Source organism: Mercenaria mercenaria, chromosome 5, assembly GCF_021730395.1.
Source record: "Mercenaria mercenaria strain notata chromosome 5, MADL_Memer_1, whole genome shotgun sequence".
Lineage (NCBI taxonomy): Eukaryota > Metazoa > Mollusca > Bivalvia > Venerida > Veneridae > Mercenaria > Mercenaria mercenaria.
This window is the reverse complement of record NC_069365.1, coordinates 32,841,063-32,866,854: the sequence shown is the minus strand read 5'-3', so window position 1 is coordinate 32,866,854 and position 25,792 is coordinate 32,841,063. Positions and strand designations below refer to the sequence as shown.

Below are 25,792 nucleotides of genomic sequence, written 5' to 3'. Positions count from 1 at the left end.
AACGATAATTTAGACATAAATTAAGTATTTGATTGTGGGTATGTAATAAAAAGGGTATCAACTTTGTATGTGGATAAATGAACTCGTTCTTTCTAAAGTCGCGCAATATTACCGCTGCAGAACTCGTGCATATATCCACATACAAAGTTAATAATCAATAACAATATAACCAAAAATCAATGCACTAGCGTCTTTTATCCCACTTACAAATATGCAGGATCCGGATTTTCTGTTTATATTCTTTAATTTTCTAACGCTGAAGAATATAAATAACTAACCAAGTATTTATACAACATAGTTTTCAGTTTATATGTTCTGCATCGAAAACATTAAATCACAGTTTGATCATTTCCATGAATATGAGAAAAGTTACTTTTATATGTTTGTCTACATTTTATAGGTATGTACTTTATATGGTGGCTGATTTCTGCCATCGTGTTAGCATGTTGGCGGGGCGAAAACACGACAACACGAAGACACGACAAATTTATTCGTAGATTTTTCGTGTTGGCGGGGCGATAGCACGAAAACACGACACATTGTAAGTGAAAACTTGACGTTTTAGAGGGCGTTGTTGAGCCGTATATGTCACAGAACGAATATATAACACGAGTTCACGAATAATTCGACGTGTGATATATTCGATCGAAAATAGCACGTGCATGAAACATATGTGATACATATTATGTGATGTATATGTTGGACTTTGGTTTTCATAGGCACACCTAAACGAATTCACATGCAGAAATGGGCAAAGAAAAACGAAATTGACAACGAATACATCATATTTTCATCAGTTTGGAAAAAAAGTTATTTTTCAAAACAATCAATTTTTTTGACACATCTCATTATGCCTCATTAGGTTCTGCTAATGTTAGATTCACCCGACCGACCTGATCGACCCTATCGTTCCCAAACCATTGCTTTGGAACTGGAGTAATGTCGTCGGGATGATTAAATTTAGTGTTATGTCTTTAATTTGTATAAATATTTGATCAATTACCGACCGATGGTTATCGACTGCTTTCGTGCGACTGCCGGATGGCGGTTGAGTTAACATTGACAAGAAATTTGAAAATAGCAGGTAAATGATCTAGCTCGATTAGCAAGAGGCTGGGATAGTCGTTATAGGTCTACTTTGAACGGCAAAGGACTTTTTATCCGATAGTTTTGATATGTAAAAATGAGTAGCGTTCGGTTGGCAAAGGTTCGTGAAGAAATCGTGGAAGAATCATGTACCAATCGACTCTTGATCATATAGAAATTGCCTTGATCGGAAAAAAGACGGAAAAAACGATACTCGATTGCTGTACGAAATCGCCTACCGATCGATGCGATCTGCTGCCCAGATTAGTTCGAACTGCCCGACCCTCCCCACCGGAAAATGACCATTCTTTAGAAAAGGTTGCTGGATAGGGATCATCATCATGTTATGATTGAGATGATCGTCTTGGAGTCGTGTAGGAGTCAAGAAGAATCGATAACATTCGTATTGAATTAGTTTAGTCGGCAAACTTATGCAAATTAAGCAATCGGGGGTCATAATGCACCAACTGTTTGAATGACCCTCGTAGTTGAATGTAGTAAACCTTTAAAAATATGGTTCATTTATCATTTCCATATCATTAAACCATAACATTTTCTATAGATAGATCGTCTTGTAAGATTAATGCCCCACAGGTTAACTTATACATGCTTAAAAACCGGGGACGGCTTACGATTTATCATGATACTTTATCAAAACATGCAGGCACAGCAGCCGGTGCAGTACGGATTACTATTTGAATCCCTTCCCGTCACAAACACCACTACCTTAAAATAAGACAAGGCACTAGTCTGGTTACCGGTTCATATGTGTAATATAATCAATACAAGGCAAATGCAGTGAAAAATGTCATTTATTTTATATGACGAAAATATACACCGGACATATGTCTGCATATAAACAACACGCATAGGTGGGTCCAAACCGCCACCCCCAGGGTAAATTTTGTTGTTGGCGGTGCGTCCTAAAGTTGCGGTCATAGAAATTTGCTACCTCACCTCCATATACCCGCTCCAGATCTCTTATTGAATTAACATACACCAATAAACCAGAAATTTCGGCTGGATACTTTTGAACATAAACATCTATAAATGTTAAAAATGCTGTAATCCATTGTGTAATGTTAAGGTTCTGGGACTTTGTTGCCGGGGCTTCCAGCGACAGTCGACCTTGGGGAGGAGACACTTCAAGGTTCAGATCTCTATTTTCTTTCTTTGAGAGAATGTCAGACATTTCTACAAAGTAATTGTTCCAAATTGCTTGTTTTAGTTTTAGAGGCACCAATGACCCCAGAGCGGCACCACAAGCAAACAAATCAGTTTGCGGCACAATACCTGGCGAGGGGTGTTGTATATTGCCACCGCCTGTCAGTAGGGCTGTAATGACCTCACGGATATCGCCTTCCTCTGTCTGTTTACCCTGACTCGAAGAGTTTGCGGTGACATTGCTATGAACAGTTTGCACTGTGTCTTCCTGTGTGTTTTTGACAGTCTGTCTGTTGTTCTTATCCAGAGTGTCACTGTCTATTTCAATATCAATATGATTGTTTGGCTGTGCAGTATGTGTGTTATTGTCATCGGCATAATCAATAGCTTCATTTGATCCCACTTCATTAACAGGAGGATGTTCATGTTTCTTGCTGTGTTTTTGTGTTTGGTTTTGAGCAGCCTTCTTGCTTGTTTGGTTTTCATTGTTCTGATTATCTGCTTTTTCAGGAACAATGCCCTGTTCTTTCAGTGCTTTTAATACAGCCGTTACTGTTGACTGTACAAGGTTCTGCTCCCTCTCTTCACGTTTTTTCTTTGTTGAACTAGCCATGTCTAAAATAAAATTAATAGTAAATAGCAACATAGCGTCAGACTCCTGTAGAATTATTTATGTACCTATTTCATTTTCCAATAAGATCAGGAATAAATGCATATTCTTGCTGCATGTGCAAACAGCCTGGCTGCCCACATACGAAATCAGCTGTCTATATTTATCTTGACAATGACAAAAATTCTACAATAAATAATAATAAAAAATAATAATAATAAAATAAAAGAAAAAAAATAACATATAATTTTGAAGTAGTCGGTGCAATTTTGAGGCTAAATAATTCAAGGGGAACAATCCAAAAAGCTTAATTACAATAACGCTGTTGCAGTAATTTCCCTTTCATTTTTTTTTTGAAAAGACCCCCACTAAAATTATGCACGATTAAACTGTACAAAAACACACAACTCAGTTATGCACATAAAAATAGCAATCAGCTATAATGTATAACCTTAGAACGGCCAAAAATAGCAATCAGCTATAATGTATAACCTTAGGACGGCCAGCACATATTTATGCAATCTCGCCAGGCATATGGATGTTTTTGACAACACAGAAAATGACGTCACTCGACCTTCAGCTATTTCCGGAAGTAAATAAAATGAAAGTAGAAATGCTAAACTTGAAAACGAAAGGCGCAGTTTGATTCGTAGATAGTCAGGGGTCACGCGCAGGGGTCACCCCGTCTAAATGTATACGCGTGGACTTTCTTTTTTCTTTTTGCTATTGGGGAGCCAATTTTCAGCACTTTATTAAGATTTGAAATTACCTGGGCTTTAGTACAGCATGTCTGCTTTTAATCTAAGAAAAATATTTAAGCTCTGGATAAACAGAAATCCCGCAGGGCTCCGTAACGGATCAAGGGTACATTGATAATTTTGGTACTTCATTTAATCGCTCAAAATGTCATTTTTGATGTTGTCTAAGAGTGTCAGTATATGCCTCAGATGTAAGATATAACCGTATTTGAGAGCTGCAGACCTAGACATTTCAGAAATGTTTTCAAAATAAGTTTCGTGTAATAAATGTTGTTTCTACGGAAGCGTGAAAGGGCCATCAGACGCTAATACGTTTTAGTACGTTAATTAAGGCTGCGGAAAGGATATAAAGGCATAGCTCATATGCCCTAATAAATAGCAATCAGCTATATCTCAATAACGAAAGCAAAATTATGACATATACACAAGCTATTGTTGTGCAAAAATGTCTGTCATCCATTTCACAGAATAAACGCACAACCAAGTTACACACATTTACACAGTATAATATTACAATTTCCATGCCGACACCCTAATAATACAGTCCCGGATGCTCCTCAAATATTTTGGATACCCAACTGACTTGGATAAATGTATGCCGTCAGACTCAAAAATATTACCAGATGGATTCCATAAACCACACCAGTGTTTCCACAAGACAATTGGCAAACCTGTCGTTTTAATGGCTGCCTCAATTGCAATGTTTGCATCAATGACACGGTCATTATACCTACTGAAATGTTCAGCGTCCCTCCGAATAATTTGACATATAGTCACTTTTTTAACGTCAAGACCCTGTATCAAATATGCTGCAAAACTTGTCAAGTTAATTGCAAATTGATTTACTGACAAATGAGGAATAGATATATCGTTCGAGCCAATGTCAATAATGACTAGGTCCCTCCCTGCAAGGAAACTATCTTGCGAGTGCAACTGAATGCGGCGCCGTAAAGAAAGGCCCCCAATTCCCTTGCACCATACAGAATATTTATCATCAAGACCTAAATTATGCGGCATCATGCCTTTATCAATCATTTTCTCGAGCCGTGCTACAAAACTGTGGCCAAAAATTGCCACTGATAGGGCCATTTCGTGTTCTTTGTTCTCCGACTTTCTTTGTTTACACACAAAAGTACCTGAATACACCGCCTCCTCGCAAGAATGGACCCAGTCACCAGTGCCAAGTGAAACCGTTACCCTTTAATGAAACAAATACTCAGATGCTTTATGTATCCTGACGGTAACTGTCTCAGAAAACACAAATTCTTGTTCAAAATTAAATAGCTGCTGCAATGTTCCCGTTATCAGCAGTGGGCGATAACCCGTGTGTTTTTGTTGACTGCCAGGTCTTTGAGCCGGTATCTTTACTGTGATCTACATTGTATTTCCTAAGTACTTTGGCTTAAGAATAGAAGTATTCGGGGTCCCAGGTAAGGGTAGCATATGGCTATTTACCCCTTAAAATTTCCTAAACATTTTGAAGTTCACGAAGTTCGGTTTAGGATTTCATTCTTCGCCATGTAGACCTAGGCTGTAATTTGTGGAGATCCGAAATGCAATTGACAGAATTATCAATAAAAGTCCCATTCACACGTGCCACCATAACAATACATTCATCGCAAAGCGATCAACTTAAACTAGAGATGGTACCTGAAAAATTCAAATTCATCTTTAAAAATTGTTTCATGGTTAAATGATAGCTAAGTACACCAATTTACTAAATATATTTATGGTTTTACCCCTGTCCATGTAAAAATAGAAATATTTGATGTTTAAAAATGACTTTCTCAAAATATCTGAAGCAAACTGGATAACTCTTTTATTGACCGTTTTTTAATGATTTTAGGATTTCCCACTTATAGTCTATCAAAAGTCTCCACAGCTAAATAATTTCAATAGAGTATACTGTAAGTTTAATCTACTTTCAACACTTTGAAATAGCCTATATTGAACTTCCTTTTATCTTTTGAAAAAGCCAAAATCCAAGACTAGCCAAGAGTCTAAAACTAATGGAAAAAAATCTTAGTGAAAGAGAATGACATGCTCTTTATTATAAGCTTACCAAAACCATACCAGAAATGAACCTGAAAGAAGTTATTAAAGATTTTATAATGAAAAGTTTCATAAGTTTATTTCAAATTTTCCTTTAGGCCAACTGGCCCATGAGGTTAACAAACATGGAAATGTAAACAAACCCCTACACCATTTTACCATCAATAGTTTCAGCTCATGACTGTACTCAATTCAGGTGATAATTGTTGACATAATTGTAAATGAAAGGCCCAACAAAAATCTTTTTTTCAAGTTGTGTTAACAGTTTAAGTTGTAAATTAAGGTTGGTATCTGAAGTTACTTATACATAAAACACCTTATAGTTTGTTTAAGGTAGCTGACCTCTAACAAAAATCATCAAATAAAGTACGTAATCTCCATATGCTTTTTCAGCTTTTATTCGTTTTTCATGGAAAGCAATGATCGTGATAATTCTATCCGGAGAATGTTGAATTGCTTAAAATACATTGCAGAGAGTCATTGCCTATCAGCTACCTTAGAATGTTGTAAATATAAAAAAAGAACAAAACTTTCAAATGTTTGTTAATTTCTTTAATGGAATTATTGCATTATTTTACATTATTTTCATGCACCACTAAACTTTCTATCAGGGCTTCACTACACTTATAAAATAACTGTCAGTGTAAGCCAAGAGAAAAGTGTGCATGAGGTATACTGAATACAAATGTAGGTCATATTTTGTCTGCCCGATCAGTTGTTGGTAAAAGGACGTATTTGATTTTTCTTCCATTTTTGACCAATGTTTTATATTGGCTTCAGTTTATTGGTCAATTCAGAGTTGTGTCCCTTAGATTTTCTAGGGTCTTCAACACATATTAAATTTGATATATTTGCATGGCCGGTTCCTGTTTGGTCAATAGGCAGTCATGTGTAATAGGAGCGGAAAAATGTGCAGCCCGATACAGGACTCGAACCTGCGACCTTCTGCTTGCAAGTCAGATGCTCTACCAACTGAGCTAATCGGACAATCGATACGATAGACTAATTATATACATTATATACACACTGCTACATTCCTCCTTCCTTTTTTTTTCAAAGACAAACTCAGATTCTTTTGACTAACCCAGCCATTGCTTCACCCTAGCTCTAGGATTCCAAGGCTAGCCACCACACTCACGGCACCAATGTAATAGGAGCGGAAAAATGTGCAGCCCGATACAGGACTCGAACCTGCGACCTTCTGCTTGCAAGTCAGATGCTCTACCAACTGAGCTAATCGGACAATCGATACGATAGACTAATTATATACATTATATACACACTGCTACACATGCAAATCAACAAACCCTTTGCAGAAAGGTGAAATTTACACCAGGTAAGTTAACACAAAACACATTTCAAAGACCCAGGTTCATATTGCAAAAAAAGTTGTATTGACAGATATTCTTTTAAATCTATTTTTCCTATAAATTATCATTTTCTTCACATTTCTTTTGGAAAGTACTGCTTATCTTTTAAAAAGTACAATTCCAACATTTTTCATGAAGTTTTATAAAGCTTAAGGAACTGTATAGGCCTACTCTGCTCACTGCTGTAATAAATTGTTACGATTTGGACAAACATACATGTATATACTGGTGTATTTGTATTTACAGGGTACAGAGTTGAGGTACTCGATAGACGGTGAACAGTTTGAGGCCCTGCCAGTTAAAGTTACTTTAAAGAAAAATAAGCTGAATATATTTACTAGTAAGCTGACCAAAGTGTAGCATAGATTTTTCAAATTTTATGTGAGAATGTCAAGAGACATGAAGCTAGTGATTTGTATTTATGAACCAGTTGTGACAGTTTCTGTGTTGAAGTAGCTGTGTATTTCCATGAATGGTGCATCTAACTGTTTACCTCCCTATAATTAACAACTTCAAGCATGAAAAAGAAATTATCTTTCATTCTATAAAAACAAGCATTTGGAATAATTCTGTTATTTCTATATGCCCATTTTTAATATAGAGGATATTACATGAGTGTCTTTTCATATTGAATTTATTAAACGAGTTGAATAAAATTGCCGAGCATTTTATCTATTTTTCCAACGAGTTTAATAAATGCATTGTGGAAAGGCACAAATGTAATATTCGTTTTATCGCATGTTAGTCTTTCCTGTCAAAACATCACAAATTCTACTTTCTTTTACTATATAAACAATTCTAATATGCTTGCCTCTGTTAAAACACTCTAACACTAGAATGACGTCACATTAACGTGCGGTGACGTCAACGTTTTAGTTACGACCAAGAAAGAGCGCTTCTATATTTTATCTACTGTTTTAGATTAAGGGCATATTAGAATCGAAATAATGTGTAGTACAAGCGTGCTTTAACACTATTTATACACTCGGGTGGGGATACGTCGTTCAAATAATTTCACTCGGGCTGCGCCCTCGTGAAATTATTACGCCCGACGTATAACCACTCATCTTGCATAAATAGTTTCCTACACTATAAACGACGTCGACGTCAAAGTTTTATTACACTAGTGTATTATCATTTTTATTTAATGGCTTTATTACACTCCCGCGACGTCAAACATGTGATAAAATGTTATACTAGTATTTGATATGTTACTGCCAGTAAATAGTAAAGTTTACCATAAATAAATAAGTAATAGTTTGATATATTATCCCACTGAATCTATTGTTGATCAATAGATTTTTGTTTGAACAAAAGTCCTTTAATGTGACAGTTTGTCTTGTGTGCAAACAAACTGGCCAATTCAGTATATTCTGTGCATGGCCTTGTTCGATGTTTAACATTTGTGCTGTTGCTGAATTGATTTTTAAATGAGCCGTGCCATGAGAAAACCAACATAGTGGGTATGCGACCAGCATGGATCCAGACCAGACTGCGCGGATGGCTCCATGCTGTTCGCTTTTAAAGCCTATTGGAATTGGAGAAACTGTTAGCGAACAGCATGGAGCCTGACCAGACTGCGCGGATGCGCAGGCTGGTCTGGATCCATGCTGGTCGCATACCCACTATGTTGGTTTTCCCATGGCATGGCTCAAATAATTGTTAAGTTTTTATATTTTAAAGCAAGTCTATATGAATTGTGATAATTATGAAAAATAAAAATTATCCCTTGTGATGTTAGTGATGTTAGTAACATATATAATAAAACATATTTATTCCAGTTTAATACATAATACAGTGCAACTTCTCCAGAGCGGCCCTCACTATAGCAAAAACCTCTCCACAACAGCATCATCAAAATTTCCCTATAGCTGAAATTTACTATCAATTTAACTTCTATAGAGCAACAACTTCTCAAAAAAGGTCACTATCTGCATCTCCCAAAGGGTGTTGCTCTGCAGAGGTTGCACTGTGGCAGTACGTCCGGAATATCGGTGACATCCATTGGTAGGTAATGCGTTTTACAGATGATGAATCGGATTTCATCTATATCGTCTGCGTTTTCTTTCATATAGACGACGCCGGGTTGTTCAATGGTGAATCTGAAACTGTGGTATTTTGATATGTTCGGAACTTTTTTAAATCTGTCTGACAGAAATACTTTCCACGCCCGCCATATCCATCCGTCTGCACCATAAGTTACAGGAAAGTTGCTGACTGACGACTTTCCAACTACTTCAGCTATATGTTGCGGTGTGTCACAGTCTGTTCTCCGGTATAACTTTTTAATGTTTCCAAATCCCGCATCAATCAAGCACCTGTGAAATGACGATAAAGTAAGTTTAAGTCGATAGAAAAGCGTTAAAGTTATTACTTTATATATATATTTATCAAGCAGGTACTGACATAGTCTTTTATGTACGTAGGATAATCCGAACTTCATCTCTTAATGTCTGCATATCCGATAATGCCAGGATTTTGTCTTATAATGACCCATAGTGTTTAAATTTGCAAAACAGTAGACACGTAAAATATTACATGCAAGTTGCTAGCATTACATCTGGAATATCGATGAATGAAAGAAAGTGACTGTGATTACGACAGGTCGTTTGAAGGAACTTACGTACGCAGCAGACGACATAATTTGTCATTTTAATTTCCGACTCAAGCAGATTTTCGCATGAAAAGATGTTCTGATAGTAAAATGATAAAGAGCATAGATATGTAACGCATATGAAACGTGTTATCTTAACCATACCGAGTATGTCCGGGAATCTGCATCATGTATGTAATATTTCTGTGTTTTCCAACCATGATTCTCCAGGCAAAATACGCCAGAACGTAACGATTCTTGTTTTGACCTGTTGAAGATGCACAAAATATTAATTACGTGTATGTATCACTATCGGCCGACAATCGCGTGCAATACTAAATAAATAAACATTAAACAAGTTTCTAAACACACTAGTTGGGACTAAAGTTCATGGAACAAGACAAAAGTTTACAAAACAAATTTTATTAATTTCCAAACAATAAGCCGTGTCTTACACTTTTTCCTTGGCATTTACGATCATAGTATTCCCATACGTTTAAAGGCATTCAGGGCTAAATGCCCGAAATCGTTCTTACATCGTTACATGTGACTTCTGAATCAAGGCAAATTACTATATTTTTATGACGTAATTATTTCACTTTTAGTACTGTTGCACCTAACATAGATAAACCAGAATTGTTCTGCTGAACTTCGTTAAACTTGTACAAACTTGAGTTTGCGCATACGAGTAGATTATTATTTTTATGATGAATACACTACTCATTTAAATAGTCATTTAGGAAAGCAGCGAACAGTACAAAACATAATAAAACTAGAAGAATAATCATCAAGCTTACTTACCGAAACAATTGTCAGCATGAATGCTACAGTCGTTCTCACCAGATCCGTATGAATGGAACGCATGGTCTAACATGGAAATAACTGAATCTGGTCCGTGAGCCAGCTGTCCATCACGACCTGCAATATGTTGATGACTTATTACACATTAGCACACTATACTTTGTTGAAATAATTCATTTTAGAATATTATCAAAATTACCGTCTGTTCTGACAAAACCAATGCATTGTAAAAGTGTATCTAAGGGTATGATATCGAGTTTTCGAATATAAAATAAATTCTTTTATAAGCAAGTGCAGATGGTTACTAAAGTAATAATGGAAACACGCGCACGCTCGCACGCACAAATACCAAATACATAATTACCTAATGTTTCGTTCTCACTGATTAGGTAGTTGTACTGACAGCAACCATCTACCCGGAAACCAAATATCTGTACCTTGACGGGCTGAATAAAATATGTCGGCCCCTTTTCTCTGGAGTGATGTGGCAATTTGACGTACTGGGAAAAGTCAAATGTATAATGTATATCGTCCATTGAAAAATTGTCTCCCGCAGATGGATCAAGTTCTTGTTTTTTCCTAAACATTTCAGCTGACCTTTCTACACATTTCTTGTACACATCCCTCTCCTTTCTAGCTTGTAGAATATGTGATTGATATCTTCCTGTCGCCGACAACTTATCATCTTCACTCATAGCAAGTTTAATTTCTTGTCTAAAATCTTCGCAAGTGCGACACACATCTTCTATTGGTGAACTTATCTTTATATGCGGAACACATGTTGACCACAGGTCTTTGAATGTTGTTAAACCAACGTATAGTTTGTCATTCTCTATGCACACCTCTTTGTACTGTTGATGGATTGAAAGCTTTGTGTCCGACGACGGCAAATATATTGGAGGTTCATCACTGCGACCTCTGGGAGCTGCCGGCTGGGGAAGGCCGACTTCACTTGCGTAGTTGATTAGAAATTGGATTGCATTTCTAATTACGTCTGGCGCAAACGCATTTGGTGCTCGTCTGCCTGTGTGACCATGAACGCGCGGTTCCGTTCCATGTTCTTTCATGTGTGCCAAAATGTTTCTTAGGGTCTTATGTTTAGTGTCAAATATAAATGAAAATGCTTCTTGACAGATCTTTTTGCCATCGAAATAATAGTCATATCTTTGTCGCGTTCTTTCTTTATTTTTACATCTGGAATTGTCACCTACCCGTTTTAATGTCCCCATTAGAAGCATTTCTTTTTCATTCTTGGACATCTCTCGTAGGCTAAGAATATGCGTCTGAATTCGGTCCACAGTAAAGTTCAGATAACAATTCCTTTTGCAAGGACAACCTGTGTTTATTTTAGTTGAGACGTCATCTATATCACTCTGAGGATCATATTCATTGGTCACAGGGACATGGTCGTCATGTTGATCCTCTGTGTCGTCTGCTTGGCAAGCCTCTTCTGTAACCGCCACTGCTATAAAGAAACGGTTAACACGCTCTTCTAGTGAGGTTTCAGTAGCAAAAGTCGGCGATGTTCTACCGGAAGACTGATCTTGTGAGGCATGTGTGGGTGGTTCGCCTAACCCAAACACCGAAAGCAAGTCATCCAATTCCTGCACAAACACAAGAAAATAAAAAATTTAATTAAAAGTTTTAATGTTGGTACCTTATCTTATATTTAATAAATAAAAAAAAAAAAAAAAAAAAAAAGTTTCCACCAACAGGAATCGAACTCCAGACCTCTGGCTTACAAATCCCCCGCTTAACCTTGGCGCCACGTAGGACTTAGACTTCAAATGTCTTTAATATCTAGATTATTTAATTCCCACGTTAAACAATAAAATAAATCGGTAGCATCGATTTTAAATTCCACATTTTTCTAAGAATATTACTTTCAACATACCAAAACTAATGCCGCGGTTAATTACCATTTCTTTATAACAGATCTAGATGGAAAGCAAACGTCATGCTTATGAAAATTACTTGGAACAAAAATTTAAAACCTGCAGATCTATCTTTAGTTTTATGTTTAAACAATTGTTTTTCTAATTACTTTGCGCATTTAAAACAACCTACCTACAACAGATAATACCATGTTATAGTCATATAAGTCCATGCTAACAGGTAAACATTGCCATTGGCATATTTTAAACAAATCTGCTTGATCATTGATGCGAATAACTCGATATTAAAAAAGTTTTATCTGTATTATTCCAGTAGAGAAAGCATGGTAGAATAAATAAACATGTATAGCATTCTATTAAAAGAAATATATGTAAAGTATGCTTTTTATTTTAAATATCACTTGCCTCAAATGTATCCATTATTCTGTTTTTCCTTCCGTTTAACCTTGATGCATGTCAACATCTGGGCGCGGCCATATTGATACGTCATCATTTGACTTTGACGTCATTTATCTCGGAAACGTGTCAATTACGATAAGGACCTTTTATGCTTGACGGGGCTCAATTGTTATTTAACTGTAATTAAAAAACTAAAGCAATTTGGTAAGAGGACAAAATCAGTTATGTTTATCAATGTCATTATTAAGCTAGCAGATTCTGAAACGTACATGAACTTTTCAGGGCAGTTATGTACATAGAGAATGATTTCAAAGTTGTTCCATTTTAATGTGTAACAAAAGTTGATAAATCTAACTTGTGTCAGACTGTTTTTTTTATATTGATAGGTTGTGAATGGTATTCTAGGACTGTTCACATGCCCAACTTTATTTAGAGTTTCTTCTTAGGTATCCACCCGCTGAAACTGAAATTTTTGTGCCACACTTATTCTGTCTTAATAATTGTATTAAAAATGTTCCTGCTTTCAAATATTCCAAAATTTTTGGTGTGTTTATTTCCAAGATGGTCAGTCAGATTTAAGCAACATTTTGTCAAATACTTCACTTTCATTATTACCCTGATTGAGATTTATCTAAGGAACACAAGAGTGCCAGAATGTCAAAATATACGCTCGTTACAGCAAATTTCTTTAAACTAGCACATGTATTTGCAAATGGAATTTTTATTTTGTGGTTGTCTAGTAATTATTGTAATTCTTTTGTTTTTCTAAGTTCACAAAAAAAAAACCACACAAAAATTCCTTACCAGGTAGAGATACCTTAACTACACTCGTGTCAATCCATAACGGATACCTCGCAGCGCAATTTACCGTGCCCAGTACCTCGAAGCGCAGGGCACAGAAGCCTCAAAGCTCAAAACATGGACTCCGGTGAAAAAGAGTTAATAAAAAGGGTAAAACGACGTAAGTATGATTTATCAAGACTCTCGCCATGACTCACGGAACTTCTGATACGTTTACTTTTATAGTATGATATGCATTTAATGCAATGAAGGGCAAGAAAACGTTCTGTTTCGAAAATAAGCTGCCCCTATCACGGCGTATTATGTTAAACATGACAAATATTTGGTTAAAATATGGTAGTTGCAGTATAAATATCTCTTTATACAGTGTAAAATAGTTAAAAATATAGTTCCAAGCACAGTTCAAAATGACCATTCAGACAAGTGCTCCATAGAACAAGGAAAAATCGCAATTTATAAGGTACCTGTATTTTCACAAGCACGGGAGTCCTTTTGGCACATCGAAATTGTCTAAAATATATGGCACCGGACACCTTTAAGATGTATGACACAGGACTTCTTTAAACTATAAAACACATAAATAAGTAAAATGCCATGTTTTTGTCCGATTTTAACACTTTGTTGAGAGATAATAGAACATGATGTACAGAACTGGGACAAGGAAGTTCGTACACTTGATATCATGTCGACTTGAGATTATAGGTTGTACGGAAAAAGTGTTTACATACGCGTTCATGAAACAATACTGATTTTGATATAAAAAGCAAGTACTGACATACTTTAAATGCGTACTACGTAAAGAGAAATTAGTCTTACAATTCCTAGATTTTTTAACTCACAAAATCTTTGCTTCAGTAGATGTTTTCATGTGTGAATTCGTGTATTATACAAACGCAATTTAGGTATGTCCAAACTAAAACATATACTTAGTACTGAAAAATCCGTCCTCGAACAACATAGATTTCTCATCCTCTAACAAGAAACGTTTTTTTTTTATTATTTTAGATTCAATGCGAAAGTCTACCCTGTGGTTACATAAACCTAAAAAAGTACACATTGAAACAAAATAAAAATCCAGTTAGTGCAGAAAGTTTGCAAGTCTAAGTTTTACCAAGCAGAAGTTTTTAGCTAACACGTACTTTTGTCATTATGCGCTGCTAATATATGCGACTTTTATAAGGACAGACGAGAAACTGGCAGTTGGTCTTTAAACTGTCAAATGTTTGGTGCAAATAATCACTGCTTGTTTAAAAAGAAACCTAAAATGATAAAAATAACAACATTGACCGAAATGTCCACAATTCTTTATATAAAATGCATAAATACATCAATATTAACACTCTTAATCATAGGCAGCTAAGCTCACTAAACTGAACATCACGCTAACAGGTCTCCGATGCAACAGTTTTAAAGGACTCCGATGCCGTTGCCATTACGTTTGGATTCAATTTTCGTGTTGCTGTAGCTCTTCAAATGACAGCACGGATCGTATATTATTACAAGTAAAGTATGTATACCAGGAGGAAGGTGTTAACACCAATTTCCTTGACGAAAACTTGACATGTATTGAAATAATGCAGGAAGATGTGCATGTTTACGACCACTCAACTTACACCTGTCAATTGTTTTCACTATTTTGTGAAATTGATTGGTTAAATTTTCATTTTTAGCCATGCATTCATAAGAAATATATATAGAAAGTTCCGTGAAGGCACACTCCCGAACATTTATTGTGAAACAACAGCAAACTTTTACTTACTACCAGTGCAGTTCTTAATACTGGCTTGTTTATAGCTGCGAGGCTCCGTTGCCTACACTTTGAGGTATTGGGCACGGTAAATTGCGCCGCGAGGTATCCGTTATGGATTAAGTGGTGTTGGATTTTCCCCACAGTCAATTATAAAAAAAGATACAATATAAGTTATTTATAGTAACAACCAAGGGAAAATAATCTTCAAAAAAAAAAGGGTAAGCACACAGAAAAAGCCTTACCAGGTAGAGATAGGTCATAAAACACCTCAAAATTGAATGTAACATGGATGTTGTACTACAGAAAAGTGGTCTCAATTTTTCCCTACGACTAGTATGAAAAAGTTACAATATAAGCTATTTATCAATATAAGCTATTTATAGTAACAACAAAGGGAAGTAATTCTAAAGAAGCCTTTAAGTATGACCTTGACCTTGAACTTAGGGACCTGGTTCTTGCGCATGACACTCCGTCTCCTGGTGGAGAACAATTATGTCAAGTTATATCAAAATCCCTCCATCATGAAGAAGAAATGCTTCGGACAAAGTTTTCATTCTTGTACACTTTGTCCTCTTAGTGTGACCTTGAATTTAGACTTAGGGACCTGGTTCTTGCGCTTGACACTCCGTCTCATGATGGTGAACAAATGTGATCAAAATCCCTCAATGCATGAAGTAGATATGCTCTGGACAAAGTCAGTCTTGAATTTGACCTTTGACCTCTAAGTGTGACTTTGTCCTTGGACCTAGGGATCTGGTTCTTGCGTGTGACACTCCGTCCCATTAAGGTGAAGAATTGTGCCAAGTTTCATTAAAATCCCTCCATGCATGAAGAAGATATGTTCCAGACAATGTCTGTGGACGCCGCCTGCTGGCCAGGGGCGTTTCCATAATACGTCCCGTTTCTCGAACGGGCGTATTAAAAGGACTTTCACATAGTTACATGCATGTTTTATTGTATTTTGTATAATTCCAGAATTTCCCCCACTTGATTATTTCAGTAGCCCCATGCTAGGTTTGATGACAGGGAAGCCTTTTGTGAAGTTTCTGTTGAGTACATTCAATAGTTACTGTGATACAAAGTTTTTATGCAAAACTTTAACCATAATTTGACGCTGACGCCCTTTACAAATATTGACTGGTGTATTCATTGCCTAGTTAGTAAAGTATTACAGTAACCATTACATTTTTGTAGTATCATCTTTTGTGACATGCGGTTTCTTATTGCCATTATTATATATGAAAAAGGAAATCTTTCTTAAAACCATGCAGGATTTTTCCATGGGAGCGAATGAAGGTTTTTGGTATATAAGTTATGACTTGTTTTCTCTTTATCCTGTAGACAAGAGCTGTATAAATTATAGTTCCAGCACTACGTGATTATTGTCAGTATATGTATCACAATAAGACAAGTATAATAATTAATGAATATCACTCTCTGCATGCGCTCGGATTTATGTAAGATGTGCGCATCTAATTGCAATTTAATCTCCATGCAGCAGTCGCATGTAAGTGTTCTATTTCTGTGTGTAATACCCAATCAACTATTTTTGTTGTTTTGATAAAGTTGATACAATAGTATACATGAAATATGTCCGCAAAGTCTAGTACTATACATCCGGATAATCGAAAAATACAATAAAGATATCCATATTAAATAAAATAAGTATTAATTCAAATCAACATTAGAAGTGCGTATAAACCTGCAACTGACATAGCTCCACAACACCTAACTATTTTCAGACTCTTCCTAAAATGAACTTCCACTAGAGCAATGGTACATGAAAGAGGGATTTACCTGATCCTTACTTTTCTCTCTCTGCTATACCATGCATCATAATATTACAACAGCCCAAAATTGACAAAATAAGAAGTTCATCCTTTTTTAGATGTTAACGAGTTACTTTTAATCCTTAGGTACGGGTTGTTCAACATAGCTGTTCAGCAGCACCCGAATACTTTATACTACTGTAAAGTTTTACTTTATCACCGGCATTGTTGATCTCCTTGGTATGCATTTCTAACAACTATGATAAAGTCAATTTTTGTAGTGTTGGTTTTAAGTTTGTTATCATTTATCCAGCTGATAATCGTCATTCCACATCGTTGAAATGCTTCGGTCGCATGCAGTTCGTTGTTGACTGATGCCGTTTTGAAACGTTTGTTTGCAATACGATCATCCGTAAACGTATAGACAGAGAAGTATTGTAGGGTAACTTCAAATAATGCTCCTGCATAGATGAAATAGAGCCAATTAAGGACCCGAACAGCTGCATTGTAACAAGTGTGACAGTGTTAACGTTGAATTTAATTAAACCCACCCGGTAGCTGCGAGATTTTAACTAAGAGTCAACTTAACGCCTTATTGCATACACCTTGATGATTCTGAATTACATCAAGAACTATCATGGTCTACAGTGTAGATCAACAGGGACCAGAGCTGACGTACACCACTTGTTTTTTGTTGTTTTTTTCAGTCCGTCAAGCAGGTCATTTACCAGTCAGAATCCAACTAACATGAATGAAAACATCCATAAGCGGATTGGTTCTTGGGGAGGAGGTCATTATTATTCACATGACATTAAATCTAAGCAGGACAGCTTTCTCAATTAACTTGAAGAAATCGTAAGTTTCTCTCAGTTCTAGAATTTTAAAACTGAAGTCTTCAAAAGAGGTGTAAAAAGTGCTCGTTTCTACTTTGACGAAAATATACTTTGTTTTAAAAGAAGATTTGCCAATCTGGTGATTGCGGGTAGTACTTCTTCTAATTTTGAAATTCTAATGAATCCTCTCAGAGGTGAAAACTTTATCATTTATCCTGTTCATTTATAAGTTATCTTTTTACCTGTCGTATTAAAGGAGTCTCAAGAAGCAGGTCTTTAAGGCACATTGTACTACATGAATATAATATCAGAATTTTAGATAGTTCTTTCTATTATAAGTTGTTGGTTGTATTTGTCCAAGTTCTGTCTAAGTGACAAGTGTACAGATATTCATGTGTAAGACAGGGGAGTATGTTCTTTTTTACCCATAAGCATTAGCAAGTTTGTTAATGCAAATTAATTTCTATCTGTGTAGCTGCCCATGCATAAATGGATAGTGCCTGAAATATATTAACTAAATTAAAAATATATGGTGGGAATCAGTCAATGTTTCCAAGAGCGTAAATCAGTAAAATATGTCTGATCAACGATTTATAATCACTGGTACAGGCCTGGTGTTAACATTGTATGACTTATTACATACTTAATTATAAATGATTATTAATTCACTCTTAAATGACTAATAATTTTTTAACGAACCTGATTGTTTATCTAAGGATTATCTTCTGAAAACCTTTCCCTCTTTATATTCTTGCGAAATAAGGTCGGTCAAATGGGAATTTTACCATGAAAATCATATGCCGCATTGTTCGCAGTTCTAACTTCCGGTTCTGATGACATGATTATCGCTGATTATGACACTCAGAGTTTTGCACTCAGTCATATCGAGTGGTTGATTAAGTATACTGTTTAATTTAGAAACATTTAAAAAAACTTCCTTATACTGACAATGCATATTCTAGTTATTGTACAAAGATATTAGTTCATGGACCAACGTTTAACATAAATGACCGCGCGTCAGGTCATCCACTGATTCATGCTAAGTACACAGTATGAAATATTACACATCACAATTTAACACATTTATAACATTTTTGCACGGAAACCTCACTACGAAAGGATGGCAGTTATAATGCACGTCGTCTTTTTCGCGCTTTTCGTCCAAGCACAAAGCGAAATAGTTTTATTGCGGTAGAAAATGCTTCACGCAAAGCTAAGTAATCAAATCAATATTTTCGTTCTGTCGCGAATTAAAATCACCAGTCAAAATATCACCATGTGAAATATTTCATTTTTTGCATCTTTTATCCTTCCGGGTATGTTACGTTGAAAATACGTTGCTCTTTTGGTTCTCTTGCGTCACGAACGGATAAAGTATCTTTCCCTTTTTGTTCTTTCATGAGCACCACAACGATGGAATGAAGACGGCAGAAATCAGCCGCCATATTCAACAGTCGTTTTAACAGAGCATTCAACTTACGAGGATTAAGCATGGAGAATGTCTGCTGAGCATAATCAAACAATTGCTTTCTATAGATTACAACACACTAAATAGTTGGTCTTCTTTATTCTATAAAACTTGACATATCTCTAATGGACGCAGCACAAATCAGGACCCATTTTAATTGTCTGTAACTTACATTTTCTTAAAGAACATTGTCAGTGCTGAATAAAAATCAAAAGAAAAGTGTTTGATTTAAGAAAACTATTTTCAGTCAAACACACAAACTGCAAAATCAGCTAAAAATGAGACCCTAAATTGTAGTGGTTGTGTGTGATCTAAGTTTCCATGAAAATTACTGTCATGTTGTCATTTCACTATGCAAATGCTACCTACACGTCAAGCATAGATCTGTCATGTGGTTTTAGCAAAATATGCAAAGAAAATAAGGAAAAAAGCTCTACAGAGCAAAAAACAGAAACTGAGGACTATTTGTATCCGCCTTTATGTGACTACCATACAACTGTGTGTGTAATGTTTCTATTTAGTGTCTGTATGCCTCTACCGTATAATTTTAGGGCAACAGTTGATAGTGGGTTGGTGGGATGAATAAAAAGAAAAGAAAAGAAATTTTATTTCTATTTGGTTCTGTCAGAATACAGTCAGGCACTTCTGTAAAACAAATAATAAAAATGCAGCCCTCATTGTTCTACCACACTAATGATATCCATACATGTTTCTTAAAATACTAGTATGCGGAGACAGACTACAGTATATTATGTTTGCCGGATGTGACGCTTAATGTTTGCATCATGAAAAGAAGGCATCATGTAAAGTCACCAGTCTCTGTATAGGCACTCTTTCTTTGAAAAAATTTACACATACCATTTCAAGCTCATAAAATATCATTGGCATAAAATCCAATGCGGCATCACGTTTCATGATTTAGGGTTGTCCGAAGTCTGTTCCAGAATAAGTTCATATGCACTTGCTCTGTTGGAAACTCTATATATGTTTTCTTCTTTATTATGTCTATAACTTCTATAGGAAGGTATTTAACCGGAATGTCTTCCTTAAGAATGACACAGAGAACGTTTCTGCCAGTATCCGCCGCCTCCATGCGGGCCATATTTAGTTCATACATGCACCATTTACTACGAATGTATGCTGTTGTAAGAATGACTAGTGTCCGGCGTGTAGATGTGATGGCCCGCATTATGTTATCTGCCACTAACTCTCCTGCACGGAAATCACGATCGTGGACTAATAAAGATATATTACCGTCTGTTTCCAATTCTTGCACAACGTCTTGATGTACAAATCCCCGGTCCTCATCTGCGTACGAGACAAAAACGTCTTTATCGTATTCCCTGTCATCAATAGGTTGGTAACCGCCCGTTAGCTTGAATTTAGTCATATAATATAAATATCGCAAGTTCCATTTAAACCTGTAGACGAGACCACAAGAGACAATGATAATGAAAGCAAGAATGCCGAGACTGACAACTAGAATGATAGTGTGGTATTCTGGTGGAGAACATTCAAAATAAAACTGGTGAAAATTAAATTGTCCGACGGGTACTGCTGTACTGTTATCAAATGTGCAGTTTGTTTCGTCCAATCCATGTAACTTTTCTTTAATGTTTTCATGAAGCCACATAACAAAATGTATATTTTTGCACGTGCACATTAAAGCGTTATAAGCTAAGTTAATTTTTACGTTGGTCAGCACATCTAGGGACTCTCTGGCTTTTTTATTGACTTTCGCCAGACGGTTAGAGCTGAGGTCAAGCTGTTTCAACTTCTTTAGAGGTGTTATATTGAAATATACTGACGTCAGTCTGTTGTTGGACAAATAGAGATTTTCAAGTTTTGTCAGATTCACGAAGATATCGGGCATTAACTTCGTTATTCTGTTATTACTGATGTCTAACGTGCGAAGGTTTTTTACTGATTCGAACAGTTTATTTTCATCAAGTAAAGGATAACCTAAATAGTTGTTGGAAACATTGAGAAACGTCATGTTTGGCGTGTTACTGAAAAGTTCAAGAGCTATATGAATTGTTCCAGGAAGATTTTCTGACAAATCCAGATACTCCAGACTACTTTCAATCGAGGCTTGATCCCGAATGTCTGTGTACTTAGACGATTGAATGTCTGTGCAACTGGACGATTGTTTTGCTGGACCAATGCAATTCTTTCTCATTTTGTTCCACATTGCTTCGAAATCATCTATGATATTTTTACGTGTTAACATTGAATCATATATGTTTTTGAAGTTTTCATTCTTTTTACATTTACTTTGGGTGGAACTTAACTTTCTGTCAACTTTTCTTACTTGTGACAGAGAGACAGTCGCCACAGGAATGTGGGTTTTATACATCTTGCTAGTGTCATAATACACTAAATTATGCATTGTACGTTTTTTTAACATATGAGCTACATATTTCCCGTACATAAACATGTTGTCACTGATGGAGAGATACTTTAGTGATTGTGGAAAGTAGTTCACCGCGCTATCTGCCATTCGCACTATATAGTTCCTTTCTAAAGACAACATCTCTAAGGTGGTGTCAGTTAAGTATTTGAGATCATCTGACTCTAGTGATGAACACTGATCATAGTTTATATAGTCATACAATGAGTTAAGGTTGAGACGTTTTATTGTTTTGGTAACGCTCAAAGCGTATGTTATATTTGGCACAGATTCAATACCTAATTGTGTATTACGTGCAAGGTCCAATGATGTTAACTTTGGGAAAATTCCAAACGTGTTATTGCCTATTTTTTCAATGGAACAATTGGAAATGTAGAGGTGTTCAACTTTTTCTACACCGACAAAGTACGTCTGATTTAACTTTGTAATGTTACACCGCCCGTACTCTCCTGAAAGATAGAGTTCTGTCAGATTTGGCATTTTTGGTAAGTTTGCATTTTCTAGTCCGTCAAGCATCAGAATTTCTAGTGTCGATAACTGACCAAGTGAAACAGGATATGTCTCATTTTCCCAGATTCCAGTGAGAGTTTGCTTTAGATCGAGGTATCTTAAGGCTTTCAGGTGTTTGAATACATTGTCACTAATGTCAGTATACCGTATATGATTCAAACTCAGGTCTAGCACTTCCAGACTTGAAAGGTTTTCAAAATTTCCGTCTTCTAGTGCATGTATCTGATTTCCTGCCAACGATAACCTTTGCAAGGACTTGAACTTCTCCCAGGATATCTTGCTCAAGTTACTGATTAAGTTTCCGACCAAATCCAAACTCGTTATGTTAAAAGCCGTTATATTTGAAGTCAAATTATCTGGTATAGCCGTGAGGTTTCTATAACTGCAGTTGGCATAATGTTCTGTCACGTTCGTCTCTGTCATGTACAAGCAGATTTCACAGGCGACTTCATCATCAAGCTCTTGTTCCATATCGTCTGTATTACCCATGGTCTGCGTTACAAAGACGCTGAAGAGCAGCAAAATCAACTTTGTATTTCTGCAATGATAAAAAGAAAATTTCATCTAAAAAAAAACAAGAAAATAAACAAAGAAATAATCCCTTATCACAACGACATGAAGTTAAAAAGAACACTTAAATATTGCAAGACTGATTACAATTTGCAGCATTAACAGTACGTTAATCAGACAGTATTTCCTTTATCAAGTTAAATTCAAACTCCAAATTTCTACAACATATAACAGATATATTAATATATAAATCAAAAGTGAAACAAATGCGGTTTACTTCATTTTCAGTCTAACCGCAACAATGTCGCTGTAGAGAATCCTCGTAAGAGGTTTATTTGTTTCAAGCTTATCAAAAAGGAAGTTATATTATGGAACAAGTGCCGGTGAACTCACCGGAGATCGAATTATAATAGGAAGTGACTGAGCCGGAAAATAAATGAATCTGATAAACGGTTTAATAAAAATACTTCACACGGCATAATTTTTTTCTGATTTAGTGCCATGCGAAAAGTTTCAAGTAGAGTACCTGAGACACAGATAATGCTTTAATATATTTACATTCACTATGTGTGTATACAGAAGTTTATTTTCATATAAACAATAGAATTTATGCACGATTCATGGATTTGCCAATCTTATTCTGTTGTTCATGAACTAAAAAAAATACCGCTTAATACTTGATCGAGATATATCTATACCTATATTTATTTCTCTATCTCATATAATTGTATACAGAAAATAAATTTACTTGTTAAGAAAGCAATGAGCAATGCATTTTATTAAAGCAAACATGTACGTTTGCAGTTCTAAATCATTGAAATGCTTCCGCGAATGAAGTCATGCAAGACATCTGACGAGCCAGATGTGTATTCTTATAAAACTAACTACCGACAATAATCGTATAAAGTAAATTTACTATATAACCAAAAATCGATGCACTAGCATCTTTATTAATTCTCACTAATATGCAGGCGAACATCAGTAAGCAAAGTCGGTCATTGGTTACACTGGTGTATCACGAGTCACCGACGACCTCGCGACTGAGTCGGTGTGTCTCATGAGTTACGGACGCCACGAACTCTCAGTTGAGTCAGTCATTGGTTACATTGGTGTCTCTCGCTCTGTTGAGTCAGTCATTGGTTATATTGCTGTCGTGCTCTCTGTTGAGTCAGTCATTGGTTACATTGGTGTCTCGCGATCACGTACGTCCTCTCAACTGAGCCGGTCATTGGTTATATTGGTGTCTCGCGATCACGGACGTCCTCTCTGTTGAGTCAGTCATTGGTTATATTGGTGTCTCGCGATCACGAACTCTCAGTTGAGTCAGTCATTGGTTATATTGGTGTGTCGCGATCACGGACGTTCTCTCTGTTGAGTCAGTCATTGGTTACATTGGTGTCTCGCGATCACGGACGTCCTCTCTGTTGAGTCAGTCATTGGTTATATTGGTGTCTCATTAGTCACGGACGTCCTCTCTGTTGAGTCAGTCATTGGTTATATTGGTGTCTCATTAGTCACGGACGTCCTCTCTGTTGAGTCAGTCATTGGTTATATTGGTGTCTCATTAGTCACGGACGTCCTTTCTGTTGAGTCAGTCATTGGTTATATTGGCGTCTCGCGATCACGGACGTCCTCTCTGTTGAGTCAGTCTATGGTTATATTTGTGTCTCATTAGTCACGGACGTCCTTTCTGTTGAGTCAGTCATTGGTTACATTGGTGTCTCGCGATCACGGACGTCCTCTCTGTTGAGTCAGTCATTGGTTATATTGGTGTCTCATTAGTCACGGACGTCCTCTCTGTTGAGTCAGTCATTGGTTATAGTGGTGTCTCATTAGTCAAGGACGTCCTCTCTGTTGAGTCAGTCATTGGTTATATTGGTGTCTCATTTGTCACGGACGTTCTCTCTGTTGAGTCAGTCATTGGTTATATTGGTGTCTCATTAGTCACGGACGTCCTCTCTGTTGAGTCAGTCATTGGTTATATTGGCGTCTCGCGATCACGGACATCCTCTCTGTTGAGTCAGTCTATGGTTATATTTGTGTCTCATTAGTCACGGACGTCCTTTCTGTTGAGTCAGTCTATGGTTATATTTGTGTCTCATTAGTCACGGACGTCCTTTCTGTTGAGTCAGTCATTGGTTACATCGTTGTCTCGCGATCACGGACGTCCTCTCTGTTGAGTCAGTCATTGGTTATATTGGTGTCTCTCGAGTCACGGACGACCTTTCGACTGAGCCGGTCATTAGTTATACTGGTGTCTAATGAGTCACGGAAGACCTCTTGATTGAGTCGGTCATAATGTATTGCATGAATGATTGAACGACGACAATGACACAAAATTTCGGAAACTTATCTAAACACTCGATATCAATCGTGTATAAAACGTTCATAAATTTTTTTTTAAGAATTGCCATTCGATACTTTGTCTTAAGTTTTCACATTTGATAGAAAGATGTTTAATTAGCAAATGAAATATTCACATCATGTATATATATGTATTCTGTAATGAATCATGTCCTCGTTAGATAGAACTGTAACACGTTTTCTGTATTCAGGGGCTTGGTCATTTTCATAATGTAAAATCCTTTGTAAAACAGGTCGTCGAAACAGCGCGGCAAATGCATGTGGATCAAAAAGAAATTAATAAAGTTGAAAAAATGCACCTTTAAGAAAATTATAGAGTATCAATGAAACACAAAAAGTGTCCTGACAGTGTACTAGAGGAGAATACCTTGAAATTTTCAGTACAAATATTTGTACCATATTTAAGTCATTTTTATACAACATACATATTCATCAATCGAGGACATGCCAATGTAAATGAACGGAGTGTTATATTTCTAAGAATTCGTCTTAAAATTGTCTAACACGAATAGTACGTGCACCAATTTTAAATTTGTCCGCCGTGTTTTTTCAGTCAAAGAAATAAAAGTTTTACCTTAGACTTCTTTATTGAATAGTACGATTCACTATCGAATCTAAATAAAGTATCCGTTTTGTAACATTTTTAAAA

At 36.2% G+C, this 25,792-nt stretch overlaps 2 protein-coding genes across 2 annotated transcripts in view; both read right to left on the bottom strand.

Annotated features, from left to right (window-relative positions):
• LOC123556835 (uncharacterized) overlaps positions 1–23,142 on the bottom strand; it is a 28,969-nt gene extending 5,827 nt beyond the window's left edge. The window contains exons 1-9 of the mRNA XM_053544518.1: positions 23,057–23,142; positions 20,257–22,807; positions 19,207–19,383; positions 10,799–12,038; positions 10,435–10,551; positions 9,799–9,901; positions 9,244–9,358; positions 5,681–5,702; positions 2,115–2,865 (exon numbers count right to left, since the gene is read on the bottom strand). Coding sequence (XP_053400493.1) covers positions 2,115–2,865; positions 5,681–5,702; positions 9,244–9,358; positions 9,799–9,901; positions 10,435–10,551; positions 10,799–12,038; positions 19,207–19,383; positions 20,257–22,807; positions 23,057–23,061 — 5,081 coding nt within the window. The 5' untranslated portion in view covers positions 23,062–23,142. The remainder of the gene's footprint in view (positions 1–2,114; positions 2,866–5,680; positions 5,703–9,243; positions 9,359–9,798; positions 9,902–10,434; positions 10,552–10,798; positions 12,039–19,206; positions 19,384–20,256; positions 22,808–23,056) is intronic.
• LOC123549533 (uncharacterized) lies at positions 9,214–12,878 on the bottom strand. The gene is made up of 5 exons (XM_053543116.1): positions 12,735–12,878; positions 10,799–12,038; positions 10,431–10,551; positions 9,799–9,901; positions 9,214–9,358 (listed from the first exon to the last, which is right to left on the bottom strand). The coding sequence occupies exons 1-5, from the start codon at positions 12,747–12,749 to the stop codon at positions 9,347–9,349; spliced, it is 1,491 nt and encodes a 496-aa protein (XP_053399091.1). The 5' UTR covers positions 12,750–12,878; the 3' UTR covers positions 9,214–9,346.
• Positions 23,143–25,792: the final 2,650 nt, after the last annotated feature.

Coding starts and splice junctions, on each gene's coding strand:
- LOC123549533 (XM_053543116.1), bottom strand. Junction 10,552..10,798: donor CAGTGAGAACGAAACATTAG/GTAATTATGTAT, acceptor AACATATTGCAG/GTCGTGATGGACAGCTGGCT. Junction 9,902..10,430: donor GCTGACAATTGTTTCGGTAA/GTAAGCTTGATG, acceptor CATCTTCAACAG/GTCAAAACAAGAATCGTTAC.